General features: G+C 36.9%; 1 protein-coding gene across 3 annotated transcripts in view; it reads left to right on the forward strand.

The window, feature by feature from the left end:
* Positions 1-20978, forward strand: part of PLS3 (plastin 3) — a 101452-nt gene that overhangs the window by 47466 nt on the left and 33008 nt on the right. For all 3 annotated transcript variants that reach the window (XM_055437848.2, XM_055437850.2, XM_055437849.2), the window contains 2 exons: positions 12336-12499; positions 20702-20831. In XM_055437848.2, the coding sequence (XP_055293823.1) occupies positions 12336-12499; positions 20702-20831 (294 nt within the window). The remainder of the gene's footprint in view (positions 1-12335; positions 12500-20701; positions 20832-20978) is intronic.

Genomic DNA, 20978 nt, shown 5'->3' on the forward strand with positions numbered 1-20978 from the left:
TTTTAAATCTTTGTAGTTTTTAGTTACTCTTACTTACGGAGCCCTTAGGCAACTATCAAAGGTATTATGCAAATCCCTTTTTTTTTTCCCCTCATTCAGGGAAACTTGATTTTAAAAACAAGCTCCATAACTTATTTTCCTGACAAAGACAATTCTTTCTTATGGGGAGGGAAGAGGGGACTAGTTTATCTCAGTTCAATTCTGACAAAATATGGAAATCATTATATGATTTTCCCCATCTATTAACAATAATAGCCTTGATTATCTCTTTAGAAATTCAGCAAAATCATAGTGTATGGAGAAGATCTCTGTAATTACCACTAATCATGGGTTTTGTTCAATCAATTAATAGTGCTTTAAAATTCTTTTTACTAGCAATAAAAATCGAGTACTAAGATTTAAAGTTCTCCTTTCACTCACTTTCTGCACCTGCTTAATGTTAAGTTCCAAGCAGTATATTTCCATCTAATTATTTTCATTTTCTCAATATTTGTTTCCAGTATTTCTCATTGGGATAGCAGAAGCCTTTGCTCTCATTTTTTCTTACATCATGATGTTTCTGTTTTAATTTATATGCTGCAAGGATGCATAAATTCATTCTAAAGAAGAATATATAAAGCTTTTGAGAACACTTAGGAAGTAAATATTTTGCCAAGTAGAAAATATCTTTTACATTCTGAAACTTTAATCTTGTTAGGGAAGCTAGAGGTCATTTGAATGATTACTTGTCATAAAGGTAAATTCATATACCTTAGAAATTATCAGATTGGCTTTAGTCCTGCAAACACTTAAATCTGACTCTTTTCTCTCCTAAGCAATAACCACTCTGCTTTAAAAAACAAAACAGGAATTCTACACTTTTGAAGTTAAAGAATAATGGGGTTTCATAAGTGACTAGGAATAGTGTGGGTATATTCCTTTGAGGCTGCCCACCAAACTAAGTCAAAATTTTTTTGTTATGGTGATTATAGCTGTACCAGATTTTCTAATCTCAGGAAGTTAAGTGATTTCAAATTACTTGATATTCTCTAGTATATAAAAACCACATCCAGATGATGTGACAAAAAGTACAGTGATTTCATTTAATTTACTTGTAGTATTCAATAAAATGACACAAGTGCATATTTGTTTAATTATGGCTTAAAAAATAAAAACTGGCCAGAAGGGAATGGCAGGACATACTTAAAGTGATGAAAGAGAAAAGGCTACAACACAGATTACTGTATCCAGCAAGGATCACATTCAAATATGAAGGAGAAATCAAAAGCTTTACAGACAAGCAAAAGCTGAGAGAATTCAGCATCACCAAACCAGCTCTCCAACAAATGCTAAAGGATCTTCTCTAAACAGGAAACACAGAAAGAGTGTATAAACTTGAACCCAAAACAATAAAGTAAATGACAATGGGATCATACTTATCAATAATTACCTTAAATGTAAATGGGTTGAATGCCCCAACCAAAAGACAAACACTGGGTGAATGGATACAAAACGAAGACCCCTATATATGTTGTCTACAAGAAACCCACCTCAAAACAAGGGACACATACAGACTGAAAGTGAAGGGCTGGAGAAAGATATTCCACACAAATAGAGACCAAAAGAAAGCAGGAGTAGCAATACTCATATCAGATAAAATAGACTTTAAAACAAAGGCTGTGAAAAGAGACAAAGAAGGAAACTACATAATGATCAAAGGATCAATCCAAGAAGATATAACAATTATAAATATATATGCACCCAACATAGGAGCACCACAATATGTAAGACAAATGCTAACAAGTATGAAAGGGGAAATTAACAATAATACAGTAATAGTGGAAGACCTTAATACCACACTCACAACTATGGGTAGATCAACTAAATGGAAAATTAACAAGGAAACACAAACTTTAAATGATCCAATAGACCAGTTAGACCTAATTGACATCTATAGGACTTTTCACCCCAAAACAAGGAATTTCACCTTTTACTCAAGTGAACACGGAACCTTCTCCAGGATAGATCACATCCTGGGCCATAAATCTAGCCTTGGCAAATTCAGAAAAATTGAAAGCATTCCCAGCATCTTTTCTAAACACAATGCAGTAAGATTAGATCTCAATTACAGGAGAAAGACTATTAAAAATGCCAACATATGGAGGCTGAACAACACACTGCTGAATAAACAACAAATCACAGAAGAAATCAAAATATGCATAGAAACAAATGAAAATGAAAACACAGCAACCCCATACCTATGGGACACTGTAAAAGCGGTGCTATAGGGAAGGTTCATAGCAATACAGTCTTTCCTCAAAAAACAAGAAAAAAGTCAACTAAATAACCTAACTATACACCTAAAGCAACAAGAAGGAAGAAAAGAACCCCAAGGATAGTAGAAGGAAAGAAATCTTAACAATTAGGGTAGAAATAAATGCAAAAGAAACAAAAGAGACCATAGCAAAAATCAAGAAAGCTAAAAGCTGGTTCTTTGAGAAGATAAAATTGACAAACCATTAGCTAGACTCATCAAGAAACAAAGGGAGAAGAATCAAATCAACAAAATTAGAAATGAAAATGGAGAAATCACAACAGACAACACAGAAATACAAGGGATAGTAAGAGACCACTATCAACAACTATATGCCAATAAAATGGACAACTTGGAAGAAATGGACAAGTTCTTAGAAAAGTACAACTTTCCAAAACTAATCCAGGAAGAAATAGAAAATCTTAACAGACCCATCACAAGCACGGAAATTGAAACTGTAATCAGAAATCTTCCAACAAACAAAAACCCAGGACAAGATGGCTTCACAGCTGAATTCTATGAAAAATTTAGAGAAGAGCTAACACCTATCCCACTCAAACTCTTCCAGAAAATTGCAGAGGAAGGTAAACTTCCAGACTCATACTATGAGGCCACCATCACCCTAATACCAAAACCTGACAAAGATGCCACAAAAAAAGAAAACTACAGGCCAATATCACTGATGAATATAGATGCAAAAGTCCTTAAAAAATTCTAGCAATCAGAATCCAATAACACATTAAAAAGATCATATATCATGACCAGGTGGGCTTTCTCCCAGGGATGCAAGGATTCTTCAATATCTGCAAATCAATCAACATTAACAAAATGAAAAATAAAAGCCATATGATTATCTCAATAGATGCAGAGAAAGCCTTTGACAAAATTCAACATCCATTTATGATAAAAGCCCTCCAGAAAGCAGGAATAGAAGGAACATACCTCAACATAATAAAAACTATATATGACAAACCCACAGCAAACATTATCCTCAATGGTGAAAAATTGAAAGCATTTCCCCTAAAGTTAGGAACAAGACAAGGATGTCCACTTTCATCACTACTATTCAACATAGTTTTGAAAGTTTTGGCCACAGCAATCAGAGCAGAAAAAGAAATAATAGGAACCCACATTGGAAAAGAAGAAGTAAAACTCTCACTGTTTGCAGATGACATGAACCTCTACATAGAAAACCCTAAAGACTCCACCAGAAAATTACTAGAGCTAATCAATGAATATTGTAAATTTGCAGAATTTAAAATCAACACACAGAAATCTTTGCATTCCTATACACTAGCTATGCGAAAACAGAAAGAGAAATTAAGGAAACAATTCTATTCACCATTGCAACGAAAATAATAAAATACTTAGGAATAAATCTACCTAAAGAAATAAAAGACCTATATATAGAAAAGTATAAAACACTGCTGATAGAAATCAAAGAGGACACAAATAGATGGAGAAATAGACCATGTTCATGGATTGGAAGAATCAATATAGTGAAAATGAGTATACTAACCAAAGCAATCTATAGATCCAATGCAATCCCTATCAAGCTACCGACAGTATTTTTCACAGAACTAGAACAAATAATTTCGGAATATGTATGGAAATACAGAAAACCTCGAATAGCCAAAGCAATCTTGAGAAAGAAGAATGGAACTGGAGGAATCAACCTGTCGGACTTCAGGCTCTGCTACAAAGCCACAGTCATCAAGACAGTATGGTACTGACACAAAGACAGAAACATAAATCAATGGAACAAAATAGAAAGCCCAGAGATAAATCCAGGCACCTATGGACACCTTATCTTCAACAAAGGAGGCAAGAATACACAATGGAGAAAAGACAATGTCTTTAACAAGTGGTGCTGGGAAAACTGATCAACCACTTGCAAAAGAATGAAACTAGAACACTTTCTAACACCATACACAAAAAGAAACTCAAAATGGATTAAAGATCTAAATGTAAGACCAGAAACTATAAAACTCCTAGAGGAGAACGTAGGCAAAACACTCTCTGACATAAATTACAGTAGGATCCTCTATGACCCACCTCCCTGAATATTGGAAATAAAAGCAAAAATAAACAAATGGGACCTAATTAAACTTAAAAGCTTTTGCACAACAAAGGAAACTATAAGCAAGGTGAAAAGACAGCCTTCAGAATGGGAGAAAATAATAACAAATGAACCAACTGATAAAGAATTAATCTCAAAAATATACAAGCAACTCCTGCAGCTCAATTCCAGAAAAATAAACGACCCAATCAAAAAATGTACCAAAGAACTAAACAGACATTTCTCCAAAGAAGACATACAAATGGCTAACAAACACATGAAAAGATGCTCAGCATCACTCTTTATCAGAGTAATGCAAATCAAAACCACAATGAGGTACCATTTCACGCCAATCAGAATGGCTGCTAGCCAAAAGTCTACAAGCAATAAATGCTGGACAGGGTGTGGAGAAAAGGGAACCCTCTTACACTGTTGGTGGGAATGCAAACTAGTACAACCATTATTGAGAACAGTGTGGAGATTCCTTAAAATACTGTAAATAGAACTGCTATATGACCCAGCAACCCCACTGCTGGGCATACACACCAAGGAAACCAGAATTGAAAGAGACACATGTACTCCAATGTTCATCACAGCACGGTTTATAGTAGCCAAGACATGGAAACAAGCTAGATGTCCATCAGCAGACAAATGGATAAGAAAGCTTTGGTACATATACATAATGGAGTATTACTCAGCCATTAAAAAGAATACATTTGAATCAGTTCTAATGAGGTGGATGAAACTGGAGCCTATTATACAGAGTGAAATAAGCCAGAAAGAAAAACACCAATACAGTATACTAATACATATATATGGAATCTAGAAAGGTGGTAATGATAGCTCTATATGCATGACAGCTAAGAGACTGAGATGTATAGAACAGTCTTTTGGACTCTGTGGGAGAGGGCGAGGGTGGGATGATTTGGGAGAATGGCATTGAAACATGTATATTATCATATGTGAAATGGATTGTCAGTCCAGGTTTGATGCATGAGACAAGGTGCTTGGGGCTGGTGTACTGGGATGACCCAGAGTGATGGGATGGGGAGGGAAGTGGAAGGGGGGTTCAGGATGGGGAACACATGTACACCCATGGCGGATCCATGTCAGTGTATGGCAAAAACTGCTACAATATTTTAATTAGCCTCCAATTAAAATAAATAAATTTATATTAAAAAATTAAAACTACAGCCCAACCAAAAATAAGTAAATAAACAGACCAGTGCTCTTTCACTGTGTCATCTAGTTAATTATCGATGAAATATTAGAAATTAAGTTCTCAGGATAGTGTGAACGCCATGTTTTGACTGTGTGGAAGATAGGTGCACAGATTATAGTTGTGTTGGGTAAGAGCACGAGCATACATGTGTGTGTGTATGTTCTTGTGTGTGTGTGTGTATTTTAAGTCTTCCCACTTAATCGTGTTAAAAGTGTTCCCAGTGGCAGCAGGTGGGAAATCATGGCCAATTCTGAGTTGGAAAACAGTTGATAGACAACATTTTTGATTGCCTGGTCTCCAGTCCTCTAGTCTTGTCCAACCTTCAGCTGTACTTGACTTCCACCTCTGGGGATCTACTCTTAGGATGAACTGTTTGGTAGCAACCTCTATTCTACTGTTAGCTGGATTCATTAAACTGCCTCTTATATGTATTTGCTGGAATGAGCTACCTCAAAAGGTATTAGCTGTGAAAGGCAAAACCGTGTTTATCTAAGCATCTGGAGATGTTTAGCATCTCCCTTTTCTAAAGTTTTAATGGCTAATGAAAGCTCAACTTTATTGCTTAGATCTGAGGATGGAATATAATCTAAATTCTTCTGCACAAGTTTCTTGGCTGAGTCTTTTAAATTAATATTTTGTGTGCTTTCACAGGCAGTCAGGATCGTGTGTGTGTGTGTAAATCCATTATTGCTAGATACATAGATTTTATATAGATAGATACATAGATTGCTAGATACATACATAGATTTTGTCATTTTTTAGTGCAAAAAATTTGTGGAGTTTATCAGTTAAACTAAATGGAACTTTTAAACACAGCATTTTGTAAAGGATGTGCATCTGCACTTGATTGGTTTTCTTCTTTAAGTCCTAATAAGCACTGTCCACAATGGGTTAGTAAAGAAATTACATATGTATTGCAGATGAGGACACACACATGTGACCTGTTTATAAAGAAAGACTCTACATTTAGACAGAATCAAGGCTGGATAAAGCAACACACACACACACACACACACACACACACACAACCTAAGAGTCAAGGGAAATCCCGGTTTTAATCACTGTCAGATTTATAAGACAAAGTAGCACCCCAAAAGATGCATTTGAAGTGATAGATTGCACCACATTCCACCTGGATATGGGCAGTGTAAAACAGCAGCTAAAATCAAAACCACTTGAATTCTGGCTCAGCTTTCTCCAGACAAGTACTTAAAATAGCTTAAATAACAGGATGCAAGGGGAGGGAAAACATTTCCTTTTAAGGATATGCATTCTTGGTGTGATTCAAACTTCTGCAGGAACATGGCTGTATAATAAGTTTATTTACTTTAAGGTTACTTGGGGGGAGGGTTTGGGGAGTGTTAACTGGCATTTAAAATAATGTTTGTTAAGAGCATATTAAGGTTTTGGTTTTTTGTTTTGTTTTGTTTTTTTAAGTGCATATGTGAATCTACATGTGTCATCATAGACAGACAGACAGACAGAATCTGTTGTTAAAAACATTTGATTCCTTTCTGATGAATTCAGCAGCCAGTATGAAAGACACAGGCCTCTCTGGTACACCCTTGGGAGCATCTTTGTGTGGCTTTTTTTTTTTAAGTATAGCAATTTTTCTGTAAAAATAGAACACTTGATCCATTTCTTGAAATTTAGCTCTGGACTCTATGCGGGAACTTTGTTCAGTAGGTAGGTGGAGTTTCTTCTCCCCTTCTCTCCCCAGCCTGTCAGTGTCTACCCACACTGACCATATTTTTTGAACCAAAAAGTTGAGACCTGTGCTTGCAGAAACATTGAAAATGCTCTAGATATTATAGACTGTATGTCTACATTATTGGGTGGTCAAAAATACGATGCTGAAACAGAAGAGTTTTCAAAATGCAAAACATGTTCCACCCCATGCCAATGGGTAGTTAATGAAGAAGGGGCAAATGAGCCAGAAAAGGCCTGCAGAATATTGACAGCTTTAATGAGAAAATAAAGGACTACCATCATGCCAGGAGGTTGTGATTTCCAGTTGTTAAAACTGTTTTGTGTGTGTGTTTTGGCTGGAGATTGGGAATAAAATTAGCCTAAAACTCTTTTAAAGTAATTGCACCCTATTTTGTCTTTCAAGTACTTTAGCAGCTGGGAGATTTTCTAAAATTAATCGCAAGCTGCCTTTTAAGGCTCCCTCTGCCTTCTTATTGAAATTAAAATTGTTTTCTTCAAAAGGTATGATTTAGAGACAGAAAGACTTTCTGTAATTTACTTGTACTAACACTAAAATGCCTTTGATCTCAGGAGGTAGTCAAGCTTGCTCTGCTTTTAAAATATGGAGAAACAGAGTAGGTAAAAGGTAAAGCTTTACAAATACGTAGAAGAAGATGACACATGGTCAACTATTCTTTTCCCATATCAGGAAAGATACAGGAGAGAGATTCCAAGTAGCTCCAGATTTTATAAGGATTTTGAAGCCACAGTTTCAAGTAAGAACCAGACGTTCTGTCTGGTTAATTCTGTATCTTTGGTGTCTAGCCCTGTGCCTGCCACAGAGTAGGTACTCGATTTGCTCTGGAGGTTGATTCATGCTATGCAAGTGCACAGTTTTTCTTAATAAAGTCAAAGTAGGTTTCTACATTTAGAATGAGAGAGAGGTCCTGACCTGACAGCCATCACTGGTAGTCTACTTGGATAATCCTTGGTGGGTGTGTTCACTTAGAAAACCAAATTACAGATCTGAAGGCTGCTGGGTGGGGACAGAATTAGAACAAAAGGAATGAGATTGAATGTTATTTAAGGGATATTTCTGTCTTCAGGGTTTCCTGATGGAGTGCCATTCAGTCTATCAGTGCTATTTCTTCATTTTTTGCTCATTGTTGTTTGCTTATTTATGTTTTTAAAATGCTCATTAGATTAGAGCATTATTTTCCTGGTTTAATACTTGAGGATCCTAATAAGAACCTACTGAATAGCACAGAGAACACTACTCAATATTCTGTAATGACTTACATGGGAATAGAATATAAAAAAGAGTAGGTATATATATATATAACTGATTCACTTTGCTGTACAGCAGAAACCAACAACATTGTAAATCAAGTATACTCCAATAAAAATTAATTTAAATATACTTCAGGATCTCTGGTTCTACAAAAATAAGTTTTTCCCTCTGCTTATTCTGTGCAAGGTACTGTGTTACATACTGGGGTTGGAGAAAGATTTAGGAGAATCTTTATCAAGAGATTTTTACAATCTCATAAGATTGTCAGGTAATGACAAATTCATATTCCTCCAGACCCCCTTTAAAACATTTCTGTCCATTGCTGAAAGCATCTGTTATTACTTCTCTTACCTTGAAATGGTATTTCCACATGTGGTTATTTTATGCTAGTTATATTTTAGGGTGGCTATTTCCTGGCAACTTTTAATCACATCAGCGAGCTTCTAATTAATGCTCAAGAGAGGTTGTTTCAGAGAGGTGCACACAAGTGGTAGTTCCCCCATTGCCTGCACCTATCTTCTACCTAAAGCAAAGAAACCGCCAGACAGACTAGACTCAGTGCCTTTGTCAGTTTCATGTAGCTTTGAATTCATTATAGTTCTTCAGCATAATAAATAAAAAGCATCTCTGTCTTCCACTTCTATTATATTGAGAATACAAAAAGAACAACGTGCTAGGTCAAATCTGGAGTAAGTAACACAATTAAATTATGTTCTGATATGTCATTTCAGAAGTCAGAGGAAAATAGACTATGTCTTAAAATATCTTTCTATCAGAAATTGCTAGCGTGGACAAAGTTTCGATAGTCAAAAGGAATACGCCGTCTCCTTCTCTATAGATAAAATAAAATGAAGGAATATGGTGGTTGGATACTGAGGTTTAATAATGATCATAATGTTATTACTCTATATTTGTTTTTCATATGTATGATGGTTTTTTATCTCCAGTTTTTAGAGCTAAAAGGGGATCTTCTCTAAGATCAAATGAAGCTCCCCTTTTACAGATGAGAAAACTGATCTGGAGAGAAGACTTGGGCAAATTAAATGTAGTTAGAGCCTGTGTCACATTACTCCCTCTTGTGTATGCTGTGTATCGTTCACTTTGTCACACTCCCTAGAACTGAGTTGTCTTTTCGCTTTTTAAAGAAAATGGGAGAAACAGATTGGTATGTGCATGGGGAAAGGTGTATTTAAACCCAAGAATTTCATTCATCAGAAGTTGCTAAAATCCTACCACAGTGCCATGTGGATTACTTTGTTCTTTTCAGCAACTGCAGATGTTGTTCCTGAATTGATTTCTGCATATAAACACTTACTAATAAAGTATTTGATGTATGGCCTTTTATAAGTTCAAAGCAAAAACAGTTAAGATGTGCCCTAAGGGGAATCAAGTACTTTACCTTGAAGGAACTATTAGTGATTTTCAGAAGTGTTGGATACTTTGGTGATAATGCTTTAAAAGTATGAATATTTTAATTGATAGATTCAAAATATGGTACTGCAAGGAGATCCAACCAGTCCATTCTAAAGGAGATCAATCCTGGGTGTTCATTGGAGGGACTGATGCTAAAGCTGAAACTCCAATACTTTGGCCACCTCATGCGACGAGTTGACTCACTGGAAAAGACTCTGATGCTGGGAAAGGTTGGGGGCAGGAGGAGAAGGGGATGACAGACAATGAGATGGCTGGATGGCATCGCCAACTCTATGGACATGAGTTTGAGTGAACTCCAGGAGTTGGTGATGGACATGGAGGCCTGGCGTGCTGTGATTCATGGGGTCGCAGAGAGTCGGACACGACTGAGCAACTGAACTGAACTGAACTGAACTGAATCTATGCTTAAGAATATTTGACTCTAGAATCATATACTTCATTAAAACTAAACATAACAATTTCATCAGCTTTCAGTTTTTTTATGGAAATGGTTTCATACAGAGGATTTAATATTTTAATAATTGGCCCACATTGGCTAATATCAATTTTGCTTCAGTCACACTTAGAAGAAAATCCGGAGTGTGTACCATAGCCTATAAGAGCTTCCATGATCAGTTCCCTGACCTCATCTCTCATTTTCTCCTTTGCTCATTCTGCTCAAGTCATACTGGATCTTTGCTGTCCCCAAAACACGTCAGATATACTTTCGCATCATGGACTGCATTTGCTCTTTCCTCTACCTAAAATCTGCCCCCCACAAATAGCCACATGACTCACTTTCTTACCTCAGGTAAGTCTTCATTCAAATATTACCTCATCAAAGTGGCCATCCTTGATGATTCTATCTAAATAACACTCCCACCATCACCCGTATCCCCACCTGTCACTATAACCCAGGGTTCTTCAACTTCAGCATTACTGACATGTTGAGCTGCACAATTCTGTGTTGTAGGATGGGAGTGGGAGTAGGGGTCATATGCCCTGGAGGATTTTTAGTAACATTTCTGGCCTTTATGCACTGAATGTTCTCTGGAGGGCAAAATAGCCCTCCTTCTAACCCCTTACTCCTCTTTATTTTTCTTCACAGCACTTATGCTATATGTTACTTGCTTATTAGTTGTCATGAGAAGGTGAGCTTTTGTCTAGCAAGACTTTGTTTCATTGGTTGAAGTATCTCCAATCTTAGGAATGGTATCTGGTGCAATTTTGTTTTGGTACAGTTTTTAAGTAATATATCAAATAGATTAACTTCATAGTACATCTTCTTGAACGGTGTTGGCATCATCTTGAGTCATTTCTCTATTCAGATTGTTTCCCTCTATTATAATTAAATTTATATATGAAAATCAGTGGAGGAGCTAAGGAATAAAAAGCATTTCTGAACATTTAAGTATATGAAATAGCTGGTGAGAGTCCAACTGTCTTTACTAAAAAATTATACCTCAGGACATTAGCCCTCTTTTCCAATAAATTAACTTTTAGTCACTGATCAGGTTTTTTTCCCCCCATTTTTAATTGTTTCAGAATAAGCATTATCAGCACTTAGATACACTCTGTTAAAATTATGAAAGCCCCAAAATTTTAAAATTATTTGTAGACTTCATTTAAACATTTGCATTACTTATGACTGCATTTATTTTTTTTGAAATCTGTATTTGCTTTGGACTAACATTTATTTACATTAACTTGAAAAAATTGGCACTCAAGGATAGCATAATTTCAGGTGTTCTATATAATATAATTAGCTTTAATCACAAACAGTTATCTTTGACAAAGGGGAGAATAAGGGGCATAAAATTCCTAAATAGCTACAGTAGGAATTGTTTTATACCATGACATTTTTTTATTGGTGTATAATCTGTTCTGAAGTCCTGTCAGCTTTGTGATTTAATGATAATTTTATTAGACAACTGTGCTTTCCTAATATTGAAAGTGAAAGATAAGTGAAAGTGAAGTCGCTCAGTCATGTCCCACTCTTTGTGGCCCCGTGGACTGTAGCCCACCAAGCTCCTCCATCCACGGGATTCTCCAGGCAAGAATACTGGAGTGGGTTGCCATTTCTTTCTCCAGGGGATCTTCCCAACCCATTCCTAATATTAAGGATGCTATTTTTAAGCTAAGCTACTTATACAGTTCAAAATACAAGAAACAAATACAACCATGCCCTTTCAGTTAAAATCTGCATTTCCCTTTCAGACCTCTTTAGGTAGCACACAATAAGAAAGGATAATATTGTATATAGGCGAGCTTATGAACTTTAAGCTTTAAGAACTGAGCCTAAAATGAAGAAAAATATTCTATAGGTTAACTTATTTCCTTTTTTTGCTTGTTCTCCCTTATCAAAAAGACCTCAACAGCAATGGATTCATTTGTGACTATGAACTTCATGAGCTTTTCAAGGAAGCTAATATGCCATTACCTGGATATAAAGTGAGAGAAATTATTCAAAAACTCATGCTGGATGGTGACAGGAATAAAGATGGGAAGATAAGTTTTGACGAATTTGTTTATGTAAGTATGTGACACCCTACCATTATTAGAAGTAATGATTGCTTCTTTGTCTTGTGGCGTCTTTTAGTAATAAGTCCTATTAAGTTCCTAAATATATCATAGTAGTATTGTTGTAACTAATGAAATTTCTCTCATCTCACTCACTACATTTAGTTGATTCTTTTAGCCATTAGACTATCTTAACAAAAGAACTGAGAAAAAAACACTGACAGAATCAAAGATATAACACTCTGCTTGCTGTGTAAGGTGAACAGTCTCCTTAGAGGGGCATCATTAAACGACATTTTTCAAGATGTGAAATCACATCCTTGAAGTGCTCTTATAGGTGAACAGCATGGTCCCAAATGTTAATGATACACCCTGACTCACAGTCTTGGAAGCTTCCTGAGTTCAACTTTCTGATTAAAAACATGTTTGCTAATCTTGTGGTAGTAGTAGTCAACTATACCATTTTCCCTAGGATGATGATTTTGATAATTAAAAGTTAGAAACATATCTTTTTAATCCATTGGAAGAGGCAGTTAAAATTCTTGTTTTCTTCTCTCAGTTCAGTTCAGTCGCTCAGTCGTGTCTGACTCTTTGTGACCCCATGAATCACAGCACGCCAGGCCTCCCTGTCCATCACCAACTCCCAGAGTTCTCTCAAACTCGTGTCCATCGAGTCGGTGATGCCATCCAGCCATCTCATTCTCTGTCATCCCCGTCTCCTCCCGCCCCCAATACCTCCCAGAATCAGAGTCTTTTCCAGTGAGTCAACTCTTTGCACGAGGTGGCCAAAGTATTGGAGTTTCAGCTTTAGCATCAGTCCTTCCAATGAACACCCAGGAGTGATCTCCTTTAGAATGGACTGGTTGGATCTCCTTGCAGTGCAAGGGACTCTCAAGAGTCTTCTCCAACACCACAGTTCAAAAGCATCAATTCTTCGGCGCTCAGCTTTCTTCACAGTCCAACTCTCACATCCATACATGACCGTGGGAAAAACCATAGCCTTGACTAGATGGACCTTGGTTGGCAAAGTAATGTCTCTGCTTTTTAATATGCTATCCAGGCTGGTCATAACTTTCCTTCCAAGGAGTGAGCGTCTTTTAATTTCCTGGCTGCAATCAGCATCCGCAGTGATTTTGGAGCCCCCCAAATAAAGTCAGTCACTGTTTCCACTGTTTCTCCATCTATTTCCCATGAAGTGATGGGACCAGATGCCATGATCTTCATTTTCTGAATGTTGAGCTTTAAGCCAACTTTTTCACTCTCCTCTTTTCACTTTCATCAAGAGGCTTTTTAGTTCCTCTTCACTTTCTGCCATAAGGGTGGTGTCATTTACATATCTGAGGTTATTGATATTTCTCCCGGCAATCTTGATTCCAGCTTGTGCTTCTTCCAGCCCAGCATTCCTTATGATGTACTCTGCATATAAGTTAAATAAGCAGGGTGACAATATACAACCTTGATGTACTCCTTTCCTATTTGGAACCAGTCTGTTGTTCCATGTCCAGTTCTAACTGTTGCTTCCTGACCTGCATACAGGTTTCTCAAGAGGCAGGTCAGGTGGATAGGTTTGCCCATCTCTTTCAGAATGTTCCACAGTCTCTTGTGATCCACACAGTCAAAGTCTTTGGCATAGTCAATGAAGCAGAAATAGATGTTTTTCTGGGACTCTCTTTCTTTTTCCATGATCCAGCAGAGGTTGGCCATTTGATCTCTGGTTCCTCTGCCTTTTCTAAAATCAGCTTGAACATCTGGAAGTTCACGGTTCACATATTGCTGAAGCCTGGCTTGGAGGATTTTGAGCATGACTTTACTAGCATGTGAGATGAGTGCAATTGTGCGGTAGTTTGAGCATTCTTTGCCATTGCCTTTCTTTGGGATTGGAATGAAAACTGACCTTTTCCAGTCCTGTGGCCACTGCTGAGTGTTCTAAATTTGCTAGCATATTAAGTGCAGCACTTTCACAGCATCATCTTTCAGGATTTGAAATAGCTCAACTGGAATTCCATCACCTCCACTAGCTTTGTTCCTAGTGATGCTTTCTAAGGCCCACTTGACTTCACATTCCAGGCTGTCTGGCTCTAGGTGAGTGATCACACCATCATGATTATCTTGGTCGTGAAGATCTTTTTTGTGCAGTTCTTCTGTGTATTCTTGCCACCTCCTCTTTATATCTTCTGCTTCTGTTAGGTCCATACCATTTCTGTCCTTTATCGAGCCCGTCTTTGCATGAAATGTTCCCTTGATATCTCTGATTTTCTTGAAGTAATCTCTTGTTTTTCCTATTCTGTGGTTTCCTCTATTTCTTTGCATTGATCGCTGAAGAAGGCTTTCTTATCTCTCCGTGCTATTCTTTAGAACTCTGCTTTCAGATGCTTATTTCTTTCCTTTTCTCCTTTGCTTTTCACTTCTCTTCTTTTCACAGCTATTTGTAAGGCCTCCCCAGACAGCCATTTTTCTTTTTTCCATTTCTTTTCCATGGGGATGGTCTTGGTCCCTGTCTCCTGTACAATGTCAGGAACCTCCGTCCATAGTTAATCAGGCACTCTATCTATCAGATCTAGTCCCTTAAATCTATTTCTCACTTCCACTGTATAATCATAAGGGATTTGATTTAGGTCATATCTGAATGGTCTAGTGGTTTTCCCTACTTTCTTCAATTTAGGTCTGAATTTGGCAATAAAGAGTTCATGATCTGAGACACAGTCAGCTCCTGGTCTTGTTTTTGCTAACTGTATAGAGCTTCTCCATCTTTGGCTGCAAAGAATATAATCAATCTGATTTCTTCTCTGGTATCATCAAATACTCTTCAAGGTTAGGGGCTGATTTCTTAATTCTACCCCCAAGGACCTAGTGTTCCATACTTAGTGCTTAGCGAGTATTTGTGTGGTACTCATTATTGAAATTTAATGCTTTTAGCTGCCAACTAGTGGGGTCAAAATTTTTCTGGACATAGGACATTTTCCATCCATATTCATTGACAAAGTATTTGAGATAGACATTAAAGAAAAGCTGTTTCCTCTATTAGAAACACTCTTAAGATTTCATCATTTTATTATTCATTTAAAACTGAGTTTGACTAGATCTTATTTGGCATTCCTTATGTGTATTATAGATAGTAATTAGTGCCTAATATTATCACAAACTTCCTAGAACGCTGTCTTTTCTAGGGTTTGTTTTTGCCCCAAGATACCTGAAATGATAACATATACTCCCATCAGTAACCACAGCTCAATATAGCAAGTGAAATTCTGATATGTTTTCTCCTATTAGAATTAGACCCTTTAGAACACCTGGAGAGTTCCAGAAGGAAATTGACTAAGTAATAATGTCTGCTCTTCTGATAGATAGCATTTGCCTGGGGGCGGGGCAGGGATGAAGGGAGCATTACTGCTTTAAAATGCACCAGGGTCAGAATTATAATGCTATTATAGTTCTTGCCATCTTCTTTTGCAATACTGATTTCCTCCCCACCATTTTTTGCCTCCAGTTATTACCAAAGCCTTTTGTTTTAAATCCTGTGTTCAATAGTAAGTTGCAATTGACTTGCAATGTGAGCACTTGCATGTCCTCTGGTATATAACTTGCTCCCCTTGAAACTGCATGTTTAATTGTGAATTTAAAGCAGCTTAGAGTGGTGGTGAACTACAATTGCTTACTTTTGATATAGTTTGCTGCTCAGAATTTTTTAATCTACTAGGAAGAACAGACTTAAATAATCAAGATGTGCAGTGTGCCAATATTTTTAAGGAGACGGTTATGAAACTGTCTTTGAGAAAAATCATCTTAGGGAAATATTTAATTTTGTATATTTTGAAATGTTGCTGATTCCACACAGCTGTTTGTGGCTGTGACCAACTTAGTATTTTTTAAAAAAGTGAATAATAAGCTTCATAATTTTGGTATCACCCAGGACTTTTTTAAAAATAAAACACTAATGAGAACCTTGTTGGTGAAAATATATATATTTTAGAATTGGAAGAAATCAATATGTTTATACTCCTTCATTTCTCAAATTAAAAAAAAAAGCCTGGGTTTCTCAAAAAGGAAGTGACTTGCCCAACATTACACAGGGAACTAGTGGCTTTGTCAGTTATCCCTCTTTGTTCAAAAAATTGGAAAGGAAGACAGTAAAATAACTCACCTGAAGTTTCAGAATGATACCACCATGACTGTACTGAAAGAAAGATGGGTGTATGATTAACCAAGCAGACATCTGTCCACTCCCATCTGCCTTGTCATCAATGAAACCTCTTACAAATCATTAGACAAAATAGGGTAGATCCTAGTTATCTAAGAAAAAGGAAGTGTTGCAGGAAGGGGGAACCCCTTCCAGGGCCCGAAACTGAGCTCTTGTCTAACACTCAGAAATGAATTGTCCGAGGAGACACATGTGCGACACAGCAAGAGATTTTATAGGGAAAGGGCACCCAGGTGGAGAGCAGTAGGGTAAGGGAACCCAGGAGGACAGCCCTGTCACATGGCTTGAAGTTTCAGGTTTTATGGTGATGGGATTAGTTTCCAGGTTGTCTTTAGCCAATGATTCTGACTCAGAGTCCGTCCTGGTGGTGCACACCTTGTTCAGCCAAGATGGATGCCAGAGAGAATGATTCTGGGAGGTGGTCGGACATGTGGTGTCTCCTTTTGACCTTTTCTGAACTCTTCCAGTTGGTGGTGGCTTATTAGTTCCCTGTTCCTTACCAGGACCTCCTATCATAAAACAACTCATGCAAATGGTTATTATGGTGCCTGGCCAGGGTGGGCCGTTTCAGTCAGTGTGCTTCCCCTAACAGAAGCATGTTATTCCTGTCAAGGATTAACATAAGGAAATAGAAATAAACATGTTCTTGCATGTTAGATTTTTTATTTTTATTTAAATTGCTGCTTGCTGCTCTGCTCTGCTGCTCAGTCGCTTCAGTTGTGTCCCACTCTGTGCGACCCCATAGACGGCAGCCCACCAGGCCCCACCGTCCCTGGGATTCTCCAGGCAAGAACACTGGAGTGGGTTGCCATTTCCTTCTCCAAAATTGCTGCTTAAAAGGTATTAATTGCAAACCAGGCTACCAACAAAATGTCTGTATTAATTTTGGAGAAAGATATATATATATATATATATATGGCAGAAAAGAGTCCCCAAATTATATGTAAACTTCACACATTAAAATTAAATATATATTAACTGATCTTGTTTCTTTTGAGTATTTCAAAACAAAGTTACTAGATTTTTATACTTCTTAGATTGTAGTATTTTCCTGCATCTATAAAAAGACTGGTATATCATAGAGATAAGTAACTTCATATAAGCAAAGTGCTTAGAACTGTACCTGGTATATAGCAAATACTATAGAAGTGTTAGTTGTTGGTAGTTATTTCTATTTATTAAATGGGCAATGTTCTCTTCCTATTATTACTAAGTTTAGGCCTACAACAGATTCCCAAAAAGTAAAAATTCAAACCTACTATATTGGAAACAAACCTCAAACACTGGAAGCAAGTCATATTTTTTTGCAATTCTTTCTGAAATCTTTCCTTCTTAAACTCCTGTCTCTGCATTGTTTTGGTTTGGCCACTAGTGTTCATCTAGGAAGGTGATAACACTTTTAAAATGAATACAAGACATATATGTTTCATAAAAGAGACTGGAAAAGATGTATAGAACCAGAGAGTGCAGTGTACACCAGGAGTTTGTTCATACATGATAAAGCAAGTCCCTCCTCCTGGAGGGAAAAACGGCATGAAACAGTGAGCTCATTAGTATCACAACAGGCAGCTTTGAATAGATTCATTGACAACTCTCCAGCACAGTAGTTGGCCTGGTGTTTTCTCTGATTTCAGAGATTCTTGTTAAGCCAAGGCTTATACTCAAATTGCCTTATCATCCACTGGAGAGACTTCTTTACTAAAGTAGAAAATAAAGTGTTCATTCTCACATGGTGAATCCATTGAACAAATACATAAATTTTCAGTCATCTCCTATCTTTTAACATTTGTTTAAAATCTAAAGAACAGACGAAAATACTATGAAACTGCAAATTTGCACTTGGCTGAAAGAATTTATTTAAAGATATTTAGAAAAGCAAGGTCATGTAAATTTTGTAAGACAATTGAAAATGTAACTAATTTAATTGCATCTTTGCATTCAAAATGTCATTCCCAAGCATCAAGGGTTTAAATAGAGCTATGTAAGTAATTATATTAGAATATTATACAGCAATTTCTTTTTTTAAATGATTATTATTTGTATTACTCCTCTTTTGCATGATGTATACAAATGTGGATTTTTTCAGCTGAAATTGTGATCACGGAAGCAACCTAATTTTAGAAGGTAATGATCCTTAAGACAGAAATAATTGTAATAAGAAAAATAACTTTTCATGTGTCACTCTGAGGCAGTAACTCCAAGGCAGTCACATTGGGAGCTATAAATCATTATATAAATCATTCCAGTGATTTATAGTATCTTAGTCTTGAGGAAAAGACTTAGATTTTGGATTTTAATTTACTAGACACTGTTCTACTAAATGAAGTAGAGTTCAGAATGAGGTGGGATAGTGAATATTGCTTTTTCACTGAGCAGATGGATAGTTACCAAAGAGGGACTTGTTTGAACAAAATGTATCACAATGAAAACTGCTACATTCCCAAGCAACCATTTTGTTGTATAACCTTGGCTTGGATGGTAAAGTGAAATAAATGAAATTCCAGTTGAAATCAGAATGTGAGTAAAAGTGATTTTAATAATTTGAAAATTACCCAGAGTACATGAGTCAGCTCCAAACTATTGTTACATAATTGGAATCAGTATAATGGCCAGAGAGAAGGAAGAATGATTTCATTGGTAGTCAGTTTGTGTGTGTCTATATATTATACATAAATAGATGGAGGCATGCACACACACAAACACACACACCCGTTCTAAAAGTCCACCTCTGAAATTACAGGCATAGCACAAAATCACAGCTGTAGAAAGTGAATAAGCTTGATTTTATAAAACTTTGTGCTTACCATTTTCCTAAATAAAATTGGGTTTATAAGTCCAAGGAAGGCCAGGATTTAAGGATGGTAACAGGAAAAGATGACTTTGTGACAAGGTTGCAGCAACTTTCCTACTGGTTACAAAAGTCACTCTCTCAGTCAATTAATTACAAAAAGGGGTCCTCCTGGAAAGACTAAATGTGAAAAGGCACTCGTGTTTCTGCCTGCCACAGTCTTGCACAAGACCCCAGGCCTGCTTAGGGGAGTGTGGGCTGCATTTCATGCCTGCTGTCACAGACACAGCCTGAATTGCTAGATACCACGACTCTGTTCTGTGACCTTCACATATAGGCTACGCCTCTTGAGGTGTGTGTATGTTTATGTACTTGTCAATAATGCTAAAGGCCTTTGGGTTATCTTCTATTTGTTCAGTGACTTTTCCATTAGGGCTCTAAGTTTCCTTCAGTAAGCCTGGTGTGTTCCAAACACCTTTTAAAGGAGTTTTTATGAAAATACATCTTGCTCTTGTTTTTCTGGTGGTGGCTAATTTAGCCACGCACATTGATAGCTCAGGAACACATTGGAGGTTAGGTAAGTTCCAGTATATCAGACTTACATAGGCAGACCTTTGGAATGTCAGTCAATCGGTTAGAGTAGGGTGTGAAATTTGCTTTGTTCCATCCTGCTTTTGTGCCTTATTGTGAAGAGAAAATCATGAAAAGCCTCTTTTCTGGGTTTATTCATCTCCTGCTGCCAACTAAGCATATTTCCCCCCTTATTATTCTGTGGTAGCTGTTACCAAGCTACCCCAGAATAAGAAATAGTATTTTTCGTTGAGCCATAAAATTTCCATATTTCTTTGCACTGTGTATTGTGCTTAAAGAAGGGGGAAATCTTTCAGTCTTTTCTTTGCAGGAAAACAACAGAGTCTTCCTTGTTCTAGAAAATTAATAGATTTACCTATGCCTTTGAACTACGCTAGTTTTTGGCTTAAAGCAGATTTCAATGCATGTGACATTTAATGTTTTTGACAAGTGTGTACAGTTGATTTCTGGTGCTTCATTTTTGGTAGCAGTATTGAAGTACTTGTTTAGCATTTTAAAAACTCAAGCTTAGTTTGCCTTATCTTTTAACACTCATCACCTGTTGGGGGAATGTAGGTTACCAGCATATAAAAGATCAATATGCTTATAGTTGTGCCAGATTGAAAATTGTGAATCAGCAACATGTTTTCATTAATAGATTTTCCAAGAGGTAAAAAGCAGTGATATAGCCAAAACCTTCCGCAAAGCCATCAACAGGAAAGAAGGGATTTGTGCTCTGGGAGGAACTTCAGAGCTGTCCAGTGAAGGAACGCAGCATTCTTACTCAGGTAATGGTTAACACAGTGAACTACATAGGGTGCCTGCTATAATGTCAAGGAGAGGCTCTAGAAAAACCCTGCCTCCTAGGTAAGAATACAGTTGAAGTTGTGATCTGTATTTGGACTGGGGCTAATACTTGCCATGAAAGCATTACA

This window comes from Moschus berezovskii, chromosome X, assembly GCF_049115385.1.
Source record: "Moschus berezovskii isolate FMDL1 chromosome X, NW_MosBer_1.0, whole genome shotgun sequence".
In the NCBI taxonomy this organism is placed as follows: domain Eukaryota; kingdom Metazoa; phylum Chordata; class Mammalia; order Artiodactyla; family Moschidae; genus Moschus; species Moschus berezovskii.